Raw genomic sequence first — 21,511 nt, 5'->3', positions numbered from 1 at the left:
AAATACAAAAGCACAGTAGGACACAGTGGGGAGGAAAAAAGGGGAAAAATGAGGGGGAGAAGGGAAAAAGAACAGATTTCCTCTGTTGCAGTAGAAGGAAGCATTAACATTGAATCTCAACTTTTTACTTTTCTATAACATTATAAACTAGCCATTTCTATAACAACAAATGAATCCAATCAGTAAAACCCAAAATCCCCCCCCCTTTTTTTTTAGTCATCAAGTTTTTGACACCTTGCTAAGCACTGGTGGTACTCAAATATTGTCATGTCCTAAAAGTGGTGCCATCTGTGAAAAGGTTGAAAAGCCTTGTCTTAGAGTACATTATCCTAGATATGAGCTTACAAATATTACAACTTATTACTCCAATATAACTAAATTTGGCATTCTGATTAATGAGTAACGCTGCTATCCAAGCAGCCAAAGTCCTGTTTCCCAGATGTTTCTCATGAAACATTGTTTTGCACTGTTTCTTTGTTTATTATTAAACAAGGTTGTTTAATGACAAACCATAATACTTGCATTATTTTTGACTCTAGAGACTTTCCTGCCAATGTATGGAGTCAAACATTGCTGCCTTCTGTATAACTAGTGATTACACAACACATATGTGAGCATATACATATAGCGCTGTTTGTGTATGTGAATAGCTAGCTAGAGATATGTAACATCAGGTAGGAGAAGAAATAGTTTTGTCCTTTGCTTTCGAAAGCCAAGTAAGTTGTGTTCTATTTGTGGTTGATTTTTAAACCTTACAGTGTCCAGATTCTTTTTAGTAGCATCGCAGTGATGTTCACAGCATAATGTTTAACAGAAGAATGAATAAGAACCAACTTAATGAGTTTTATTACTTCTTTGTAGTAAATTGATCTTTGGGACTGTGAATGAAGCACATCAGAATAGTAATGGGGGACTTTAATTACCCTGATATCAACTGGGAGACAAACTCTGCACCAAGTGGAAGATCAAACAGATTCCTGTCAAACCTAGCAGACAACTTTCTCTCCCAAAAGGTAGAGAAGGGAACTAGGGGATTAGCCATATTGGATTTAATTCTCACTAACAGAGATGAAATGATAGAAGGTGTCGAAGCCACAGGAACTTTGGGGGGAAGTGATCATGCAATATTGGAATTCAACATTCTGGAGGCACAAGCAATAGAACACAGCCAAACTAGAGTCTTGGACTTTAAAAGAGCTAATTTCAACAAACTTAGAGAGACCATGGGAAGAATTCCATGGATGAGAATCCTAAAGGGGAAAACAACTCAAGAAGCTTGGGAAATTTTGAAAAGTGAGATAATAAAGGCCCAGTCTAGTACAATACCAACAAAGAAGAAAAATAACAGCTCTCAAAAGAAACCAGCATGGCTGCATAAAGAACTCTCTGATAAATTGAAAGATAAAAAGGACAAGTATAAGAATTGGAAAGAGGGGCACATAACTAAGTCAGAATATCAGCAAATAGCCCGTGCCTGCAAAGATGAAGTGAGGAAAGCTAAGGCTCAAAATGAACTAAAGCTTGCGACCAAAGTCAAAAATAACGAAAAATGCTTCTTTCAACATATAAAAAACAAGAAAAAAGTTAAGGAAATGATTGGTCCATTAGTGGGGGAAAGTGGCAAGAAGGTGACAAGCAATAGGGAGAAAGCAGAACTATTTAATTCATTTTTTGCATCTGTCTTTACACAAAGGGAAAAAACAGTCCAACCTACCCAAACCAGTGCCATAAAAAACAGAATAGAAACGCAAGTTAAGATAGGCAAGAAAATGGTACGTGAGCACCTGTCCAGCCTAGACGAGTTCAAATCACCAGGACCAGATGGATTACACCCCAAGGTTCTCAAGGAACTGGCAGACATGATCTCAGAACCACTGAACTATATTTTTCAAAGATCCTGGAGCACTGGGGAACTACCAGAGGACTGGAAAAGAGCTGATGTAGTTCCCATCTTCAAAAAAGGGAAAAAATAGATCCAGGAAACTACAGACCTATCAGCCTGACCTCAATACCTGGGAAGATTCTGGAAAAGATAATCAAACAACAAATCAGCGAACACCTTGATGCAAACAAAGTCATCACTAAAAGTCAACATGGGTTTGTCAAAAACAGATCGTGCCAGACAAATCTTATTACATTCTTTGACCAAGTGACAAAACTAGTGGACCAGAGGAATGCTGTAGATATAATTTACTTGGACTTCAGTAAGGCATTTGATAAAGTAGATCACAACCTACTACTTGATAAGATAGAAAAATGTGGGTTAGACAGCATTACCACCAGATGGATTCGTAGCTGGCTGACCGGCCGTACTCAGCATGTGGTCCTCAATGGAACCGCATCTACATGGAAGGAAGTGTGTAGTGGGGTGCCCCAGGGCTCTGTTCTGGGCCCAGTGCTCTTCAATATCTTCATTAATGATTTGGATGAGGGGATAGATGGGGAACTCATCAAATTTGCAGACGACACCAAGCTGGCAGGAATAGCCAATACTCCAGAAGATACGCTTAAGATACAGAAGGATCTGGACAGACTCGAACACTGGGCACTATCTAACAAAATGAAATTCAATGGTGAAAAAAGTAAGGTTCTACATTTAGGCAGGAAAAATCAAATGCATAGGTATAGTATAGGTGGTACCTTGCTCAATAGTAGTAACTGTGAGAGGGATCTCGGAGTCTTAGTAGACAATCACTTCAATATGAGCCAGCAGTGTGCTGCAGCTGCCAAAAAAGCCAACACAGTGCTAGGCTGCATTAACAGAGGGATAGAATCAAGATCAAGTGAAGTACTAATACCACTTTACAATGCTTTGGTAAGGCCACACCTGGAATACTGCATCCAGTTTTGGTCACCACGATGTAAAAAAGATGTCGAGACTCTAGAAAGGGTACAGAGAAGAGCAACAAAGATGATTAGGGGGCTGGAGGCTAAAACATATAGGGAACGGTTGCTGGCATTGGGTATGTGTAGTTTAATGAAGAGAAAAGTGAGGGGTGACATGATAGCAGTGTTCCAATATCTCAGGGGCTACCACAAAGAAGAGGGAGTCAGGCTATTCTCCAAAGCACCTGAAAGCAGGACAAGAAGCAACAGATGGAAACTAGTCAAGGAGAGAAGCAACCTAGAACTAAGGAGAAACTTCCTGACAATTAGAACAATTAACCAGTGGAACAACCTGCCTCCAGAGGTGGTGAATGCTCCAACACTGGAGGTTTTTAAGAAGAGACTGGACAGCCATTTGCCTGAAATGGTATAAGGTTTCCTGCCTGAGCAGGGGGTTGGACTAGATGACCTCCAAGGTCACTTCCAACTTTATTATTATTATTATTATTATTATTATTATTATTATTATTATTATTATTATTATTATTAGCATGTGACAAGTCATTCAGTTTTTATTTTATTTTATTTATTATTTGTCTTATTTTTTTCCTTTTTTTCTTTTCACAGTAAAGTGCATGGTGTTCATTTTCCTGTGCTGCAATTACATACAACTAATTCTACCATGCAATTTAGTCAGGAAGATTTTGAGAAAGCCAAAGAGCAGGTGAATCTTTTGCAAGATGAGCCAAGCGATAACATTAAGTTGAAGCTTTATGGATTGTATAAACAGGTATTCAACCATTTACCTTCTTAAATGTGTGAATTTGTTTTTGGAATCTCTCTCTCTCTCTCTCTCTCACACACACACACACGTTTTTATACTTTTGATAATTTTTCCTGAAATATAGCAGAAGGTTTCATATTAGTTTTAGAATAGACATAATTTGAATAAAAATAAATATTAATTTATACTTTGTAGTCTAGTTGCAGTTTTAGTTTCACTTGATCATTATCTAACTATTTTAAACTTGATTTGTTTTAACACAGGCTACTGTGGGCCCATGTAATGTTCCCAAACCAGGTATGTTAGATTTTGTCAACAAAGCCAAATGGGATGCTTGGAACTCACTTGGCAGTATGACACAGGTAAGCATACTTCTCAAAAACCTTGGTTTAACACTTTGGGTGGGGGAAGTCCTTTAAAACCAAATATCCATTATATCCATATTAATATAATAATGTAAGTTACATAATTTGAGATATGTAATCTGCATGATCCCCTTCATGGATTACTGCCTTGTCGTGGCGAAGGGGCTTGCGTAATTCAATGAAGCTATGAGCTATGCCGTGCAGGGCCACCCAAGACGGACAGGTCATAGCAGAGAGTTCTGACAAAACGTGATCCACTGGAGAAGGAAATGGCAAACCACTCCAGTATCTTTGCCATGAAAACCCTATGGACAGTACCAAAAGGCAAAACGATATGACGCTGGAAGATGAGCCCCTCAGGTCGGAAGGCGTCCAATATGCTACTGGGGAAGAGCAGAGGGCTAGTACTAGTAGCGCCAGAAAGAATGAAGCGACTGGGCCAAAGCCGAAAGGACGCTCAGCTGTGGATGTGTCTGGTGGTGAAAGGAAAGTCCGATGCTGTAAAGATTTTTTCTCCATAGGAACCTGGAATGTAAGATCCATGAATCAAGGAAAGCTGGACGTGGTCAAACAAGAGATGACAAGACTGAACATCGACATCTTAGGTATCAGCGAACTAAAATGGACAGGAATGGGTGAATTTAATTCAGATGACCATCAGGTATACTACTGCGGGCAAGAATCCCTCAGAAGAAATGGAGTAGCCTTCATAGTCAATAAAAGAGTAGGAAAAGCAATACTGGGATACAATCCTCAAAATGACAGAATGATCTCAGTTCGAATCCAAGGCAAACCATTCAATATCACAGTAGTCCAAGTCTATGCCCCAACCACCAGTGCTGAAGAGGATGAAATTGACCAGTTCTATGAAGCTCTACAGCACCTTATAGAACTAACACCAAAAAATGATGTTCTTATCATCATGGGGGATTGGAATGCTAAAGTAGGAAGCCAAAAGATAACCGGAATAACAGGCAAGTTTGGCCTTGGAGTACAAAATGAAGCAGGGCACAGGCTGATAGAATTTTGTCAAGAGAATACGATGGTCATAGCAAACACTCTTTTCCAACAACCCAAGAGACGGCTCTACACATGGACATCACCAGACGGTCAACACAGAAATCAGATTGACTATATGCTCTGCAGCCAAAGATGGAGAAGCTCTATACAGTCGGTAAAAACAAGACCAGGAGCTGACTGTGGCTCAGACCATGAGCTTCTCCTTGCAAAGTTTAGGCTTAAACTGAAGAAAGTAGGGAAAAGCACTAGGCCAGTCAGGTATGAATTAAATCATATCCCTGTTGAATATACAGTAGAGGTGACAAATAGATTTAAGGAATTAGATCTGATAGACAGAGTGCCTGAAGAACTATGGACAGAGGTTCGCGACATTGTACAACAGGTAGCAACCAAAACCATCCCAAAGAAAAAGAAATGCAAGAAAGCAAAATGGCTGTCTGAGGAAGCTTTGCAAATAGCTGAGGAAAGGAGGGAAGCGAAAGGCAAGGGAGAAAAACATAGATATGCCCAATTGAATGCAGAATTCCAGAGAATAGCTAGAAGAGATAAGAATGCCTTCTTAAATGAACAGTGCAAAGAAATAGAAGAAAACAATAGAATAGGGAGGACCAGAGATCTTTTCAAGAAAATTGGAGAGATGAAGGGAACGTTTAATGCAAAAATGGGCATGATAAAGGACCAAAATGGCAGGGACCTAACAGAGGCAGAAGAGATTAAGAAGAGGTGGCAAAATTACACAGAAGAACTATACAAGAATGAGCTTAACGTCCCAGATAATCACAATGATGTGGTCACTGACCTCGAGCCAGACATCCTAGAATGTGAGGTGAAGTGGGCCTTAGAAAAGCTGAGCAACAACAAAGCTAGTGGAGGTGACAGTATTCCAGCTGAGCTATTCAAAATCTTAAAAGACAGTGCAGTAAAAGTGCTACACTCAATTTGCCAGCAAATTTGGAAAACTCAACAGTGGCCACAGGATTGGAAAAGATCAGTTTACATTCCAATTCCAAAGAAAGGCAGTGCCAAAGAATGTTCAAACTATCGCACCATTGCACTCATTTCTCATGCTAGTAAAGTCATGCTTAAAATCCTACAAGCTAGACTTCAGCAGTATGTGGATCGAGAACTACCAGAAGTACAGGCAGGATTTCGAAGAGGCAGAGGAACTAGAGATCAAATTGCCAACATACGCTGGATCATGGAGAAAGCTAGAGAGTTCCAGAAAAACATCTACTTCTGCTTCATTGACTATGCTAAAGCCTTTGATTGTGTGGATCATAACAAACTGTGGCAAGTTCTTAAAGAGATGGGAGTACCAGACCATCTTATTTGTCTCTTGAGAAACCTATATGCGGGTCAAGAAGCAACAGTGAGAACTGGACACGGAACCACTGATTGGTTCAAAATTGGGAAAGGAGTCCGGCAAGGCTGTATACTGTCGCCCTGCCTATTTAACTTATATGCAGAGCACATCATGAGAAAGGCAGGGCTAGATGAATCAAAAGTTGGAATTAAGATTGCCGGAAGAAATATCAACAACCTAAGATACGCAGATGATACCACTCTAATGGCAGAAAGTGAAGAAGAACTAAAGAGCCTCTTGTTGCGGGTGAAGAAGGAGAGTGCAAAACTTGGGTTGAAACTTAACATTAAGAAAACCAAGATCATGGCAACTGGCCCTCTCAATTCCTGGCAAATAGATGGGGAAGAAATGGAGGTAGTGACAGATTTTGTTTTCCTGGGCTCCAAGATCACTGCAAATGGGGACTGTAGCCAAGAAATTAAAAGACGCTTGCTCCTGGGGAGGAAAGCCATGGCAAATCTAGACAGCACACTAAAAAGCAGAGACATCACCCTGTCAACAAAAGTGCGTATAGTCAAGGCTATGGTCTTCCCAGTTGCAATGTATGGCAGTGAAAGTTGGACCATAAGAAAGGCTGAGCGCCAAAGAATTGAGGCCTTTGAACTGTGGTGCTGGAGAAGACTCCTGCGAGTCCCTTGGACTGCAAGGCGATCAAACCGGTCAGTCCTAGAGGAGATCAACCCTGACTGCTCTTTAGAAGGCCAGATCCTGAAGCTAAAACTCAAATACTTTGGCCACCTAATGAGAAGGAAGGACTCACTGGAGAAGAGCCTCATGCTGGGAAAGATGGAGGGCAAGAGAAGAAGGGGACGACGGAGAATGAGGTGGCTGGATGGAGTCATTGAAGCAGTAGGCGTGAGCTTAAATGGACTCCAGAATATGGTAGAGGACAGGAAGGCCTGGAGGAATGTTGTCCATAGGGTCGCGATGGGTCGGACACGACTTCGCAGCTAACAACAACAAATCTGCATGATTGCAAATAGTATAAATAGATGCCGATGATATTGCTACATCAGTTACTTAATTATGCAAATGATGAATTATGTATGTGGCTTCAAGATTTTAGTCTTAAATTTTAAAATAGCTTTCTCTGGTACAAGTTTTTTTTACTCGATATCAAAAGTTGTGGAGAAATCCCATTTTAAATATTTTGTTTAATAATCTTGGAAAATATTATAAATACCATTTACATTATTTCATATATTTTTATATGAAGATGTCCATGGAACACACATTGTTAGTTGTTATAAAAAATGCAAAATTACAGGAAGCAAAAGGAAAACGTTAATTTCTATGGCGCCTTTAATAAAAAGACCACCACCGGAGGGGGGGGGGAAGGAACGTCTTGTTTTATTCAAGGTAGTATTGTAAGATCTTTCATAAGTAACGAAGATTCATAACTGATCTAAAGTGAATGAATTCTGTTAAATTAGAAACAAAATTAATCTAGAGTATTTCTTGATGAGGATTCATCTGTATTGCACATCAAAAGACAGCATGCAGTTTTTCTGTAATTTCCAAGTGGTCTTCAAGGGGAATTCAGTGTAGAGCACATTAGAGCAGTCCACTTATGAGATGGCGAGTGTTCTGCTTCAGGAACATTTGTTGATTGTTTTTGTACTATAAATTACATTTGACGGTGATTTTGAGCCAGTCACTCTCTCTCTCAACCCAACTTACCTCACAGGGTTGTTTTGGGGAAAATAGGAGGAGGAAGGAATATTAGATATTTTCACTGCTTTGAATTATTTATAAAGTAATAAAATCAGGATAAAATCAAGTAAATAAATAATAAATAAGGTAGCAAATTTTATGCCAGCATATTTTTCTGCTGTCTTAAGTACTAGCACATAATACTTTGAAGAATCCTGGGACTGTGGTATAATTATGCTGCAAACAGGCAGAGGGAGAATTTGATGTCACCGTATGCCATCAGAATAGCCCCCGCCCCCCAATTTCCATTGCAGCATCTATTGGTAAGTAGGGGACGCGGTGGCTCAGTGGGTTAGGACGCTGAGCTTATCGATCAGAAGGTCGGCAGTTTGGCGGGTCGAATCCCAAGTGCCTCATAACAGTTACTCGTCCCAGCTTCTGCTAACCTAGCAGTTTGAAAGCACGTAAAAAATACAAGTAGAAAAATAGGGACCACTACGGTGGGAAGGTAACAGCGTTCTGTAAGCCTTTGGCATCTAGTCATGCCGGCCACATGACCACAGAGACGTCCTCGGACAAACGCTGGCTCTTCGGCTTTGAAACGGAGATGAGCACCGGCCTCTAGAGTCGGAAACGACTAGCACACATGTGCGGGGGAACCTTTACCTTTTTTATTTATTGGTAATATGCACTTTCTTCAGGAATGTAAACCACTGTGTAGAATTATTAGTAAAAAAGTACTCAGCTCAAAGTCAAATTCAAAATGTAATAAATAATAAATTAAAAAACATCAATTCCCTGGCACATACTGAGATTAAATAATTCCATTTAGTAGCTCCACAACTACTAGGAATTCATAATATTGTAGAGAAGAAGAAATGTTGAAATTTGCCACTGAAATTAATAGGATGTTAAAATGCTCAATTTTGCTATACCATGTCAAATACCTGTTTTAATTGTTTCATTATGATCAGTGCAAATTGTATTTTTAATAACAACATTGCACGTATTTTAAAATAATTTAAAGTATTTGTATTCTAATTCTGAAAAAGCCATAGAAATAATAGCATTCAACATATACCAACAAAGAATTTTCCAAAGATAAATTAATAAAAAAATTAAAAACACAGCAAATAGATTTGTACTTTTTTGACATTTAAAAGGTTGAAGATAAAATGTGGCATTTTAATTTTGAATCCTTCACTTTGTTTATTTTTATTCATTTTATTTATTCAACCTCTATAGCTGGCCCATGCAACCAAGAGACTCTGGCAGCTTACAGTTCTAAAATTATAAAACAGTTTAAACAATTTAAAAAACACAAAAAGAATAGAAATAAAATAAACAAAATAAGTATAAACAGCAGTCAGGATGACTAATCGATTAATAGCAACACCAAGTAATGGGTTTACATTTTCTATCTTGATATCATTTATATCAGGGGTGTCAAACTGCCAAACCGCGATCCGGATGCGTCAGGCTGAATATTTATATATTCTATTTTAACTACTGACTTCTCATTACAGGACAATGCCAGGCAGAGCTACATTGAGCTTGCATCGAGTTTGGTTCCTGCAGAAACTTCTCCAGTCAGTGAAATTCCCCCTGGTAGCAAATCCATCTATGAGACACTTGAGGTTACTACTAAAGACAACATCACAAAGATCATGTTAAACCGGCCAAAGAAGAAAAATGCTATCAGTATCAAGGTAAAGCTTGTAGATTTTGTAGTTTGGGGGAGCAAATAAAAACAGAGAAGGGAAGCAATTTTTTTTAAAAAAACCAAAAACACCCATCTATGGATCATTTAAAATATGAATTTTAAATGATTTAAATAATTTCACAAAATGCTATCTGTGTAGGTTTACTAGTCACCCCAGACATCTGAGGGAAAATTGCCCCAGCACTCTCTTAGGATTCTTTCCCTATCTTCTCTTTTCTTCATCTGTTTCAGATCTTTTTTCCTCCTGAATCAGGTACACGTGTATGTTGCTTTGTATTCACCTGGGATCTACAAAATTTCACCAAGAATGCTACGCGCATCCATTATGATAACTACTTGTCCCCCTTTTTATATCTAAACAGTTATTTTATTTATTTATTTATTTTTTATGGGACTTATATGCCGCCCTATCTCCCGAAGGACTCAGGGCGGCTCACAACAATAAAACAGCAATAAAAAACAGTAATACAAATATTAAAAAAAAGAATTAAATTACAAAGCCCCATAATTAATTACTAAAACCGATAAATTAAAACAATATTAAAAAACCCCCATCCTTTAAAAATGGAAAACTGCCAAACGCAAAGAGGTCTGGAGATACAGATAAGTCCATAAGCTTTTCAAGAAAACAAAACAAAACAAATGGTGCCTTTGTTTGGAAGTGTATCTTTCTGTCCATAAAAAGAAAAAAAGATTTGTATGTTGACTAGACAATGTCTTTTAGGTTACAGAAACTAATTGGAGCAGCAAGCAGTATGCTCGTGGGTTGGTTACTTGAAATCATTGATTGATATAATCAGTAACCTATAACTGACAAATATTATCTCAGCAGCCATTTAATAAAGGTAAAGGTAGTGCTAGTCGTTTCCGACTCTAGGGGCCGGTGCTCATCTCCGTTTCATAGCCGAAGAGCCAGCGTTTGTCCGAGGACGTCTCCGTGGTCATGTGGCCGGCATGACTAGACGCCAAAGGCGCACGGAACGCTGTTACCTTCCCACCGGAGTGGTCCCTATTTTTCTACTTGCATTTTTACGTGCTTTCGAACTGCTAGGTGGGCAGAAGCTGGGACGACTACAACCACCCAAATGTTCTTAGAACTCCAGGTACTCAAAACAATTGGGTTTGTTTGATTTTCTTTTGCTTATGATGCCCATTCCTGTAAGTTCTAGGCAGCTAATAATATTTACATTCTACTAAAACTCTTTTTTTTTGTAAATATTTTATTAGAATTTTTTAACATAACATAAATCATTATAAAACAGAATGTTGTCTGGGTAACATTTATAAGACAGTCCTTAACAATTAATTTCTATAGTCTATATTCCATATGTTAATTATTTGATTTCCCCTTTCCCCAACGTATTTTTCTTTGCAAAACATTACATTAAGACAGTTTTATTTGCTTAACAACAATTCAATATATAGTTCCAATAATCCTGTGTATCGTTTTAGTTGCCTTATCATAAATCCTGTCACTATGTTTATTTCAGCTTATTTCTCCCCCCCCCCCCAATTTCTAAATATTTTTACAAGTGACAGTCTTTTTAACACTTAACTATATTTACCTTGGTGGATTTCATTCTGTTTTTTCCATACCCTCTCATATTTTTATATTTCCCAATCAATAAATAGAAAGAAATAAAAAGAAACAAAAAAAAGAAAGGAGAGCAGCTTATTTCTCCCTCCAAATTTTAAATGTTCTTACAAATAACAATCAGTTCAACATTCAACTGTATTTACATTAGTGGATTTAAGTACTAGACTACAAAAAATAACATATGAAAATATGTATTTCCCCTAATTTAATATATATTTATTCCCTCAATTTCTCATTCTTTTTAACCATAGCTAAGAATGTATTTAATCTATTTAAACTTTGAACATTCCATTCAATAGTTCTAATCATCTAATCCTTTAAATCTCATTCAAAACACATTTTTTATATTTTTCTTATCACATTTCAGTAGCTAAAATGTTTGCTTTTGTTTAAATCAATTCAACTCAGAAGAATAGAAAAAACAAAAACAACAAAAAACAAAACAAAAACAAAACAAAAACAAAACACAATTATATTAATTGCTAAGCTTGTAAGCCGCCCTGAGTCTTCGGAGAAGGGCGGGATATAAATGGAATTAAAATAAAATAAATAAAAAATAAAATAAATAAAAAAAAATTAGAGGAAGAAAAAGAAGAAAAAATTTCACTCTAAGAGTAGTATATTTCAAAATTTTCCCATTTCTTAGCCATATTGAAACAAATGTTTCTTTTTGAAGTATTCTTTCTGGTAAATTCCATCTCTTTCCTGATATTTCATTTTAATCTTTTTTCTCTGGTCGTTGTCTTTTATAATCAACATGTTTTGCTGCATCATTTGTTTCCCTAAAGGGATTTTTTTCTCATTCTTTTCCTTATCTTCAAAGTTGTTTAGACGTATTAAAATATTTCCCAATTGAATTAAATCACAATTTTTTATTTTATATGATTCCATCTTCAAGTCTCTACCCTCAAAATTATATTTAATCATCTCTGCTATATTTTCCTGAGAAAGTTCTTGAAGTGAAATTAAGTTGAAAATAAGTTGATTCATGCTCTCAAAGTTCTTCTGCATTTCCTTGTAATTTAAAGTCATTGTCCTTTGAAATTTTTGCTGCTTATCACATACTTTCTTTTTTGAAATGAGCGTTTTATAAGGTTCCTTCTTTGAGTCTCTGTCTTCAGAATCTTGTTCAGTCATCTATACTGTATTTTCCTGAGAAATTTCTTGGAGTGAAATTAAGTTGAAAATGAGTTGATTCATACTCTCAAAATTATTCTGGATTTCTATGTAGTCATTGTCCTTTGGAATTGTCGCTCATCATGTTTCCTTTTTTAAAGTATTCATTGCTTCAGCTGTGTTAGCTTTGTTTAAACAGGTGCATTTTCTGAAAGCTTAAAAGTTCAAAGGGAAGAAAGAAAAAGAAAAGAAAAAAAATCCTCATCCACCAGCAGGTGTCAGCATTTGCTCATTTTTCATGTCTTTCTAGTTGTTTTCTTTCTCTAAAGGGTAAATGTCGCCGCCCAACTGAAAGGGAGGGAGTGAAGTCCCCCTCCCCCTTTCCTTCTTCGGAGATCTCTTATTTTGGAGATTTTCTTCTTCAGGAAAGTAGGTAGGATAGAGAAAATCAGTATTCTTACCCATATTCAAGCATGCTGTTTATTATTTCGCTTATTTATTTATTTTTAAAGAAAAAGACTTGAAAAGTTTAACAATATAAGTATTGGATCTAAAAACTAGAAAGTGGCATTGATGACATCTAGTGGTGAATTACAGCACTACAACTTCTTTATGCCTAAAAGAAACCTGGCTTGAAGCCCAGAACAAGATAGGATTTTGGCTGGCCTTAGAACTATGTTTTTATTGAGAATTACAGTTCAGAGAAAAAAAGAACAGGCTTGGGGGCTGCTTATCTATGTGGCAGAGATGATAAACATTTTAAATTTAAATTTAAATTTTTGAACATACAGTAAATACTGATTTACAGACCTGCATTGTGGATTTTTTAAAAACACTTTGGATTATAAATCTTGATTGTTAAACAATCCTGGACAGAAAGGATATATTTTTATTGGACAGAAATATTTGAACTTTACTTATGTCTGCTTAAGGGAGATTCAGGAACAGACAGTCAGTTGGATAAATCTATAAAAGCTACTTATAAAAATAAAATAAAATGGATGTTTCACACTCAGCATTAAATTGTAAAACATCATCTTTAACATCTGTTCCTAGCAGCCTTAACTTGCCATATCATCGAGAAAATACTAATGAAACACAGAAAGAAATTCTCTCCATGCTGAAGTTAATACAAAAAACAATTATTCTAGCTTGTGAGACAGTTACTAATAACACAAAGGAGATAAAATAACAATTTTCTAATTCAAATCTACAAACTCAAAAGACAACTACAGAGAAGGAACCAGCAACCCAGAAAATAGAAGGAAAACTAGAGAATGCTGACACAAACACTGATGAGCCAAAGGAGGAAACAAATGACCAGATTCAGATAAATGAAAACTCAGAAGATATAGCGATAATATTAGAAAAGGAAAAGACATTTTATAAACCAAGTTTTCAGAACATACTGGATGACAAGGAAGGAGAACTGATGGAATGGAAGATAAAGTTGTTATTAGAAATGTGGGGTAGCAGAGGAGGGAGGCAGTTTAATGAATATCAACGGGCTAGTTCTTCCAAAACCATTTTAACCAAATGATTTCTCTTGTTCCAAATAATATATATAAAAATAGAGGAAGAATTATTTGATGATCCAAATGCACTGACTTGGAAAGTTAGTTGGCAAAGAAAGAAAGCTAAAATAAGATTGAAAGAAACAGAAGCTTTGACCTAATAGAGGAGATGCTATATTATTGATTAGAGGTTTGAATATGGTTAAGAGTAGAGAAATAGAAGCATTTTTATAACTAGATAGCTAGGATTTGTAATCAGAATATTACATCTTGGTATGAAAGGGGTTACTAATTAACAGCTGCAGGTTACTAATTAACAGCTGCAGTGATTCACTTAACAACTGTGGCAAGAAAGGTTTTAAAATGGGGCAAAACTCGCTTAACAAATATCTCCTTTAGCAACATAAATTTTGGGCTCAACTGTGGTTGAAAGTCAAGGATTACCTATATTGATAACTGTGTTTTATATTCTTATTTTATTGTATTATAAGCCATCGTCACTTGTGATAGCAAAATGATAAATAAATAATAAAATAATAATTAGTTTTATTTTTATGTATAAAAACCTTTAGGTAGTAAAAGATTGATTGACTGATTTCTAATATCTCTAACCAATTCAGATAGTTTATAATTCTATGATGTTCAATATGCAGTAGAACTGAAAATTTATGTAATCATTTTTTTTTAATCCCATTTATATCCCGCCCTTCTCCGAAGACTCAGGGTGGCTTACAATCTAAAGCACAAATCAATGTGCTTAGCAATATTTAGTATTTAGTATTCATCCAGCTTTACAGTTAATTAGATGGGTGAAATAAAAAAAAATGTCTGTTCCCTTCATCTTAAATGGGAAATTGATTAATTGATATGTGGTGCTCCTTTTTAATAGCAGAAATAAATTTCAACAAAAGAGAGCTTTTCGAAAGCTGATAATATTGTATTTCTTTACTGAGTATTAATGTTGTACTTTATTTTTTATTGCCTTTGTACAAATATCTGATGATAAAATTCGACTCTGTGGTCACGTACATACCAGAAGCTTGCATCATGTTATAGTCAAAAGACAGCATGTGTTCATTGCAAAAGTCATGTTTTACCTTTCCATTTCTGTCATATAAGAAAAACGTTAATTATTCTGAAACACAAATAAAGCACAATTTGATATTTTGTATGGTTCATTATTCTCAATTTTATTGCTTGGAAACGTTCTGTGTCTACAGTCGATCTAAAAAAAATTATTCTTTTGAGTCTTTGCTTGATATTGATAATCTGGGGATTCGGTAGTTGTAGCTATCAACATTTTCCCTCTAACTTTCCGAATTATAGAATGGGAATTTTATTTTCATTTGTTAATTCTCTTCTGCAGATGTACCATGAAATTATGCAAGCGCTTGAGGAAGCCGCAAAAGATGATTCTTCTCTAACTGTTCTTACAGGTATTAGCTTTTACCATGAAAGTGAAAATCTGTGCTAATGTTAATTAGGAAAACAGCAACACACAAGATTGTGTCAGCCTGTATGCATAGTGAATTTACAGTTGACAATAAAGAAGTGAAGGTGTTGGATAGTTGGATTTTCATAGGTTTAAAGATGGTTTCAGAAGGACAGCATGCTGAAAAATTAAAGAGGATCCTAGGAGAAAAGGCAATGAGAAACAGGCAAAATCATGAGGCGTAGGGATATTTCAGCGATAACAACTATCAGAAGAGTGAAAGCAAGTAAGCAGGAAGAGCTAATCATATATTTTGACCATGTGATGCACGTGGATGATGGACAACCAATCTGACTGCTTGGCAAGGTTGATGAAAGCTGAAACGGATGGATGGACGGATGGATGGATGACAGGGATATTACTGGGATGTCTTTGGAGGAGCTAAAAGCAATTCAAAAAGCTATCTTGTTCAATCACGTTTGAGTTAGCGCAGGGGAGAATATGTTTTCTAGATGTAATAGTTACATATAACAGCATCTAAGATTCTTCAGAATGATAGTGCTTCGTACTGCTACCAAAATTATTGCTCCTGTTTAGGTACTGATTTCTGGAAAGAGCTACGCATGAATGCCAGCTGAGTGTCTCTGACCCAGACACACACGGCCAACACCTCTCATAGGGTTGTTGTGGGGGAAAATAGGACAAGGAAGGGGCATCGTATATGTTTATTACATTGAGTTAGTTATAAAGTAATAAAGGTGAAATTAAAAATAAATATGTAAAGTTAATATTGCTAAGCACATTGATTTGTGCTTAGATTGTAAGCCGCCCTGAGTCTTCGGAGAAGGGCGGGATATAAATGGGATTAAAATAAATAAAAATAAAATCAAATAATAATCCATGGATTTCAGTGAGATGTCATAATCTTCAATTAATCCTGAACCCTGTTCAAAATAAATTGATTACTTTGGCCTAGTGTGCTCTTTTCGAATTAATACAAACACAGGCAGTCCTCTGTTAGTAATGTCTTCATTCAGCAACTGTTTGAATTTACAAAGATACTGAAAAGGCAGATTTATGAGCAGTCCTAGAATTTATAGCTATTGTGATGGATATTTTGGGCTCAGTTTTGTTTCGTCAGTTAAGGACTATCTGTATGTCTCAGGTTGTGGTCATATGACTTCATGTTTAACGACCACGGGTGATTTGCGTAATGACCACAGAGGAACTAACGTGAGCTGGGTATGGTCCCAATGGAGCTGCTGGTCCAAATTGTGGTCATTAAGTGAGGACTACTTACATTAATTTCGTTCTTTTTTAAAATTTGCTTCTACATAGGTAACGGGGACTATTACTGTAGTGGAAATGACCTGAGCAACTTTGCCCAGGTTTCACCTGGTGATATGGAAGAGTCTGCAAAGAATAGTGCAGCCATGCTCAAGTATGATTTGGTTTCATTTTGTTAAAATGTATAACGAATATATACAATGGATGATAAGGAGAAAAAAGACCTATCAAGTTCAATTACTTCCTCCTCGATAGATAAAATATGCATAGACTTGTCAGAAATTAGTGTTTTAATCACATTTTTATATACTTGAATAGTAATGAAAATTGTACGCCTGCAGCATGTAAAGTTAATATAGAAAAATCATTGCACAGAGTGCAGCATGCGGATCAGAACTGGAAAGAGCGTCCTCTTCTGTTTAGTTTTTATCAGAAGCCTCTGCCTCAGTAAATACCTGTCTTGTATTTTCCCCCCGTTTTTTCTATTGCCAGTTACATCCTGCTCCCTCCCTCACTATCTTTTAGTTGTTATTTTTATTTTTATTGTATTAGACATATATTTGTGTACATGGTTTTATTGCTTTTGTTGTTGTAAGTTGCCTTGAGGCAAGATGGCTGGCAAACAATAAATAATAATTAAGAAATATTTCTGCACAAGAATATTTTACCATTTGGAAGAGAAGGTGTTATCTCAAATTATTTCTTAAATACCTGCCAAAATGAGATACAAACAATTAAGTAAATAATAGATGATAAAGAAGCCAGTTTCCATTATTCAAAATCGACACCTTAGTTCTTTTTTGTGTGCATAGCACAGAAAGGTCTGTCAAACACTTTGCACATCTCGATCTAGAAATAAGTTAATTGTTACCAAGACTTTTTTTAAACAAAATCTTCTGATGCACTTTTCACTCATTTCGTAGTAGAATGATATAGCAGTAAAACCAAAGGCACTTTACACAACAATTTAAAGATAAATATTGTGTATTTAAAACTCCGGAATGATATATTTTCTCAGGAAAATTCAGCTGTAGGAATATCCAATAAATGGTTAGGGCTTTTTTTTCTGCAGAAAAATTGTTCACGTGTGGTGATATTCCAAAATATTATCTTGTTTGGAGATTGTTTCCTGTTCCTTTCTATTTGCAGAAAGTTTGTCCAACATTTTATTGATTTTCCAAAGCCATTAATTGCTGTGGTAAATGGGCCAGCTGTTGGGATCTCTGTAACTGTGCTTGGGCTGTTTGACATCGTATATGCTACTGACCGGGTAAGTTTTCACTCTTGATTCCTGTCCCTAACATTAGATCATTGTGAACTTAAGACATTTGTTGGAATAGCGTTTATTTGTTCAAGATACAAAGTTCCTTTTTTCCTACTTGGAGAATAACGGTATGGCGTAGTGAGATGCTATATATGAGAACTGGATTTTTTTTCCATAAAATTGAATTATATTTTTTTACTGCAAGTTGTCCTACTGGGATGCAAGGATATAGACATATAGGCATGGAATTAAAAAAAACCTCAAACGCCTGCATCTGAACCTCCTGGGTCTTGCATTGTATTATTACTTAGTCCAAGGGTGCCTTTTCAGGGCTGTTTTAGTTTTACTCCTTTGTCTGTTGCAGAGGTCCCCTAAAATCCTTCCTGTTGATAAGTTGTCTGAGCTTCCTACTCATCCAGTTACCTCACTCACTGGCAGCATCTCTGGCAGAACCTAAAAGATCTTCCCTCCTCCCATCTTCATGCAACACTGTTTTTGGTTTTTCTTACTCCTTCTCTTATATACCTTGTTTCTTACATTGCCAGCTTGCAGAGGGATGAGTTTTTGTTGTTTTTTTCTCCCTGCCTACGTGGCGATTTCCTGGCCTCCACCATCTGCTTTCTCAGAAAGAAGAGTCTTTAACTAGGCAATTTCTTGGCCTCCACCATCTGCTTTCTCAGAAAGAAGAGTCTTTAACTTGGAAGAGTCCACTCGTGCGAAGAAAATTCCTGTTTTCATATATATATATATATGCACCTCATCCTGTAACACAAGGGAGCATCGCCATCAAATAATAAAGGAGACATAAAGACCATCAAGGGACGCGGTGGCTCAGTTGGGTTAGGATGCTGAGCTTGTTGATCAGGTCAGCAGTTTGGCGGGTTGAATCCCGAGTGCCATGTAACAGAGTGAGCGCCTGTTACTCGTCCCAGCTTCTGCCAACCTAGCAGTTCGAAAGCACATAAAAATGCAAGTAGAAAAATAGGGACCACTACGGTGGGAAGGTAACAGCATTCCATGCGCCTTTGGCATCTAGTCATGCCAGTCACATGACCATGGAGACGTCCTCGGACAAGCACTGGCTCTTCAGCTTGAAACGGAGATGAGCACCGGCCCCTAGAGTCGGAAACGACTAGCACGCATGTGCAGGGGAACCTTTACCTTTAATGACCATCACACTATTCCTTTTTTCATTTAAGCAGTGTTATATAACATCAATACTGTGGATAATTCTGGTTTAAAGAACATAATACTACTTCATTTGAGTAGAGTTTTTACTTTAAGGGACACTTTAAACCAGATTAAAGGGACACTTTAAACCAGATTTAGGGAAACTTGCCAGTTTCCATTTGGAATAGCATGGCTCAAAAAAGATTTGTCATATAATAGTCCATCCCTGAATCATTGAATCTTACACAGCTTAGTGTAAGAGTCTTGCCACTTGTACACAAAACCTGTAACTACAGGAATATCCAGTGCATATTAAAGTTACTCTTGTTGTAGGTAACTATTATAGTGTAACTGGATCAGAGAAGTTCACAGAGCTACGTAAGTGTTACAAGAATATTTATCATATCATTTGAAGATGACATGGCTATATTCTTTCTTCTAAGGAAAAATAAAGTCTCCATGATGACAATATTTCTTCCCCCCACAGGCTACATTTTATACTCCTTTTAGCAACCTGGGTCAAAGTCCAGAAGGATGTTCTTCATACACATTTCCCAAAATAATGGGGTTAACTAAGGTAACGTGTACATTTTATCTGCTTGATGGTTGATTTGGAGAAAGTTTCTCTTAGATTTTGCCTAAGAAGGAATATTTGTTAAAAATGAAGAACAGGGTCAGTTTATGTAATGATGGGCACTTATGTGGCATATGGGGCATGATCAGGACTGTATTTTAATAACATTTTAATGTTCAGAGCAGTTAGCTGACCAAAACATACGAAAGTGGTAATAATATCATGGGGAACTGCCTTGCCGCATAACAATCACACATTGATCAGTCATGTCCAAATTGCCTACCCCTGCTCCGCCTATCAAAGTTGTGGGTATATGCCAGTGACTGAACCTTAAGATAGTTGATGAATGATATACTGAAGGATTCTTCTATTTGTTATATATATAACATATGCACTAGAATTAGGGGAAAGTCAGAATGAGCAGTTTCTTTTCTCATTTAATCAGGCCACTGAAATGCTGCTTTTCAACAAGAAGCTAACTGCTGCAGAAGCCTGTTCGCTGGGACTTGTGACTGAGGTTTTTCCTGACAGCACATTCCAAAAAGAAGTGTGGGCAAGGCTGAAGGCTTATGCCAATCTTCCCAAAAAGGTTAGTCAAAAAGCAACCGATCAGTATTTTATTAGTCTTTATGTCTATGCAACCTTATGAGTAGGAGCCCTGATGGTGCAGTGGTTAAATGCAGTATTGCAGGCAAATTTTGTCTACAACCTGGAGTTCGATCCTGACGGGGCTCAAGATTGACTCAGCCTTCCATTCTACCGAGGTCAGTAAACAGCTTTTAAAATATCAACAGCCATAATTTAACCAGGTGTACCAGCAAGGATGGAGCTGTAAGCAAACTTTTTTGTGCTCAACTTCTATTTTTCTCTTAATATTCCAATCCCTTATTATTCCAACCAAGGTAAACCAGAAGCAGCAGGAACAAGACAGGTTCCTGTAGCAGTACTGGCCGAAGTGGAAAGAGTAAAAACCCCTAATCACAAAAGGACAAATTACAGGTAGTCCTCAACTCACAACTAGTCACTTAAAAAATGTTTACAGCAAACCTTTCCAGAGCTACCTATGACCTTTTTTTGTAGCTGGGAGGGTTGCAAACCTCCCATGGTCACAACTGCATTTTAGGCATTTGTCAATTGGCTCACTTTTATGACCATTTGCAGTGGCCCACAATCATATGATCATAATTTGCAATATTTTTTGCTGATTTCCGGTTTTTCCTTTTGTTTTCTGGCATAAGATGCCCATTGGGGGGAATATATTTGTTTAACAGCTGTGGCCTCCACTTAATGACGATTGTAAAAAACAGTTGTAACTTCAAATCTGGTCACATGATACCTCCATTTACAACCGCAATGACCTATGGCTGCAGTTCCAGACTTAATTACAGTTTAAGTCAAGGGCTACCTGTAAGAACTTCAGAACAAATTGTATACTTGAAATGACACCACTTGAAACAAACATTTTGTTCTTGGAGCTATGTGTGTTTTCTTTGGAATGTTGTAAGACTGGAATATTTCATACATTCCTAATGCTATCATCCATTCATAGGAGGGAAAGTATAAGGAAGCCCAGAAGAAAGTTGCAAGATAACAAATAAACTAGAAAAGGGGGGGAAGAAAGGAATGTAAGGGTACTTCCGTAATCATCTCGTTGAATCTGAACTTGCTTGGTACCCACAAAATATTGAAAAAGTTACGGAGGTCCAACAACAAAATAGGAAAGAAATATAATAAATATAACAAAAATATTGCCCATTTATTTTGTTGCAAATCCTACTTGTGGATAAATATCTGAATTTGCATCCTTTCCCAGTCAGAAATTA

The 21,511-nt window shown here is 36.8% G+C and overlaps 1 protein-coding gene across 1 annotated transcript in view; it reads left to right on the top strand.

The window, feature by feature from the left end:
• ECI2 (enoyl-CoA delta isomerase 2) overlaps positions 1-21,511 on the top strand; it is a 33,980-nt gene that overhangs the window by 8,691 nt on the left and 3,778 nt on the right. The window contains exons 2-9 of the mRNA XM_081325941.1: positions 3,454-3,616; positions 3,874-3,972; positions 9,538-9,720; positions 15,328-15,397; positions 16,732-16,834; positions 17,830-17,950; positions 19,602-19,691; positions 20,134-20,277. Coding sequence (XP_081182067.1) covers positions 3,454-3,616; positions 3,874-3,972; positions 9,538-9,720; positions 15,328-15,397; positions 16,732-16,834; positions 17,830-17,950; positions 19,602-19,691; positions 20,134-20,277 — 973 coding nt within the window. The remainder of the gene's footprint in view (positions 1-3,453; positions 3,617-3,873; positions 3,973-9,537; positions 9,721-15,327; positions 15,398-16,731; positions 16,835-17,829; positions 17,951-19,601; positions 19,692-20,133; positions 20,278-21,511) is intronic.

The sequence above is a fragment of the Vipera berus genome, assembly GCF_964194415.1.
Source record: "Vipera berus genome assembly, chromosome: 3".
Classification (NCBI taxonomy): Eukaryota; Metazoa; Chordata; class Lepidosauria; order Squamata; family Viperidae; genus Vipera; species Vipera berus.
The sequence above is the reverse complement of the archived record's forward strand: the minus strand, read 5'-3'. Positions and strand labels throughout refer to the sequence as shown.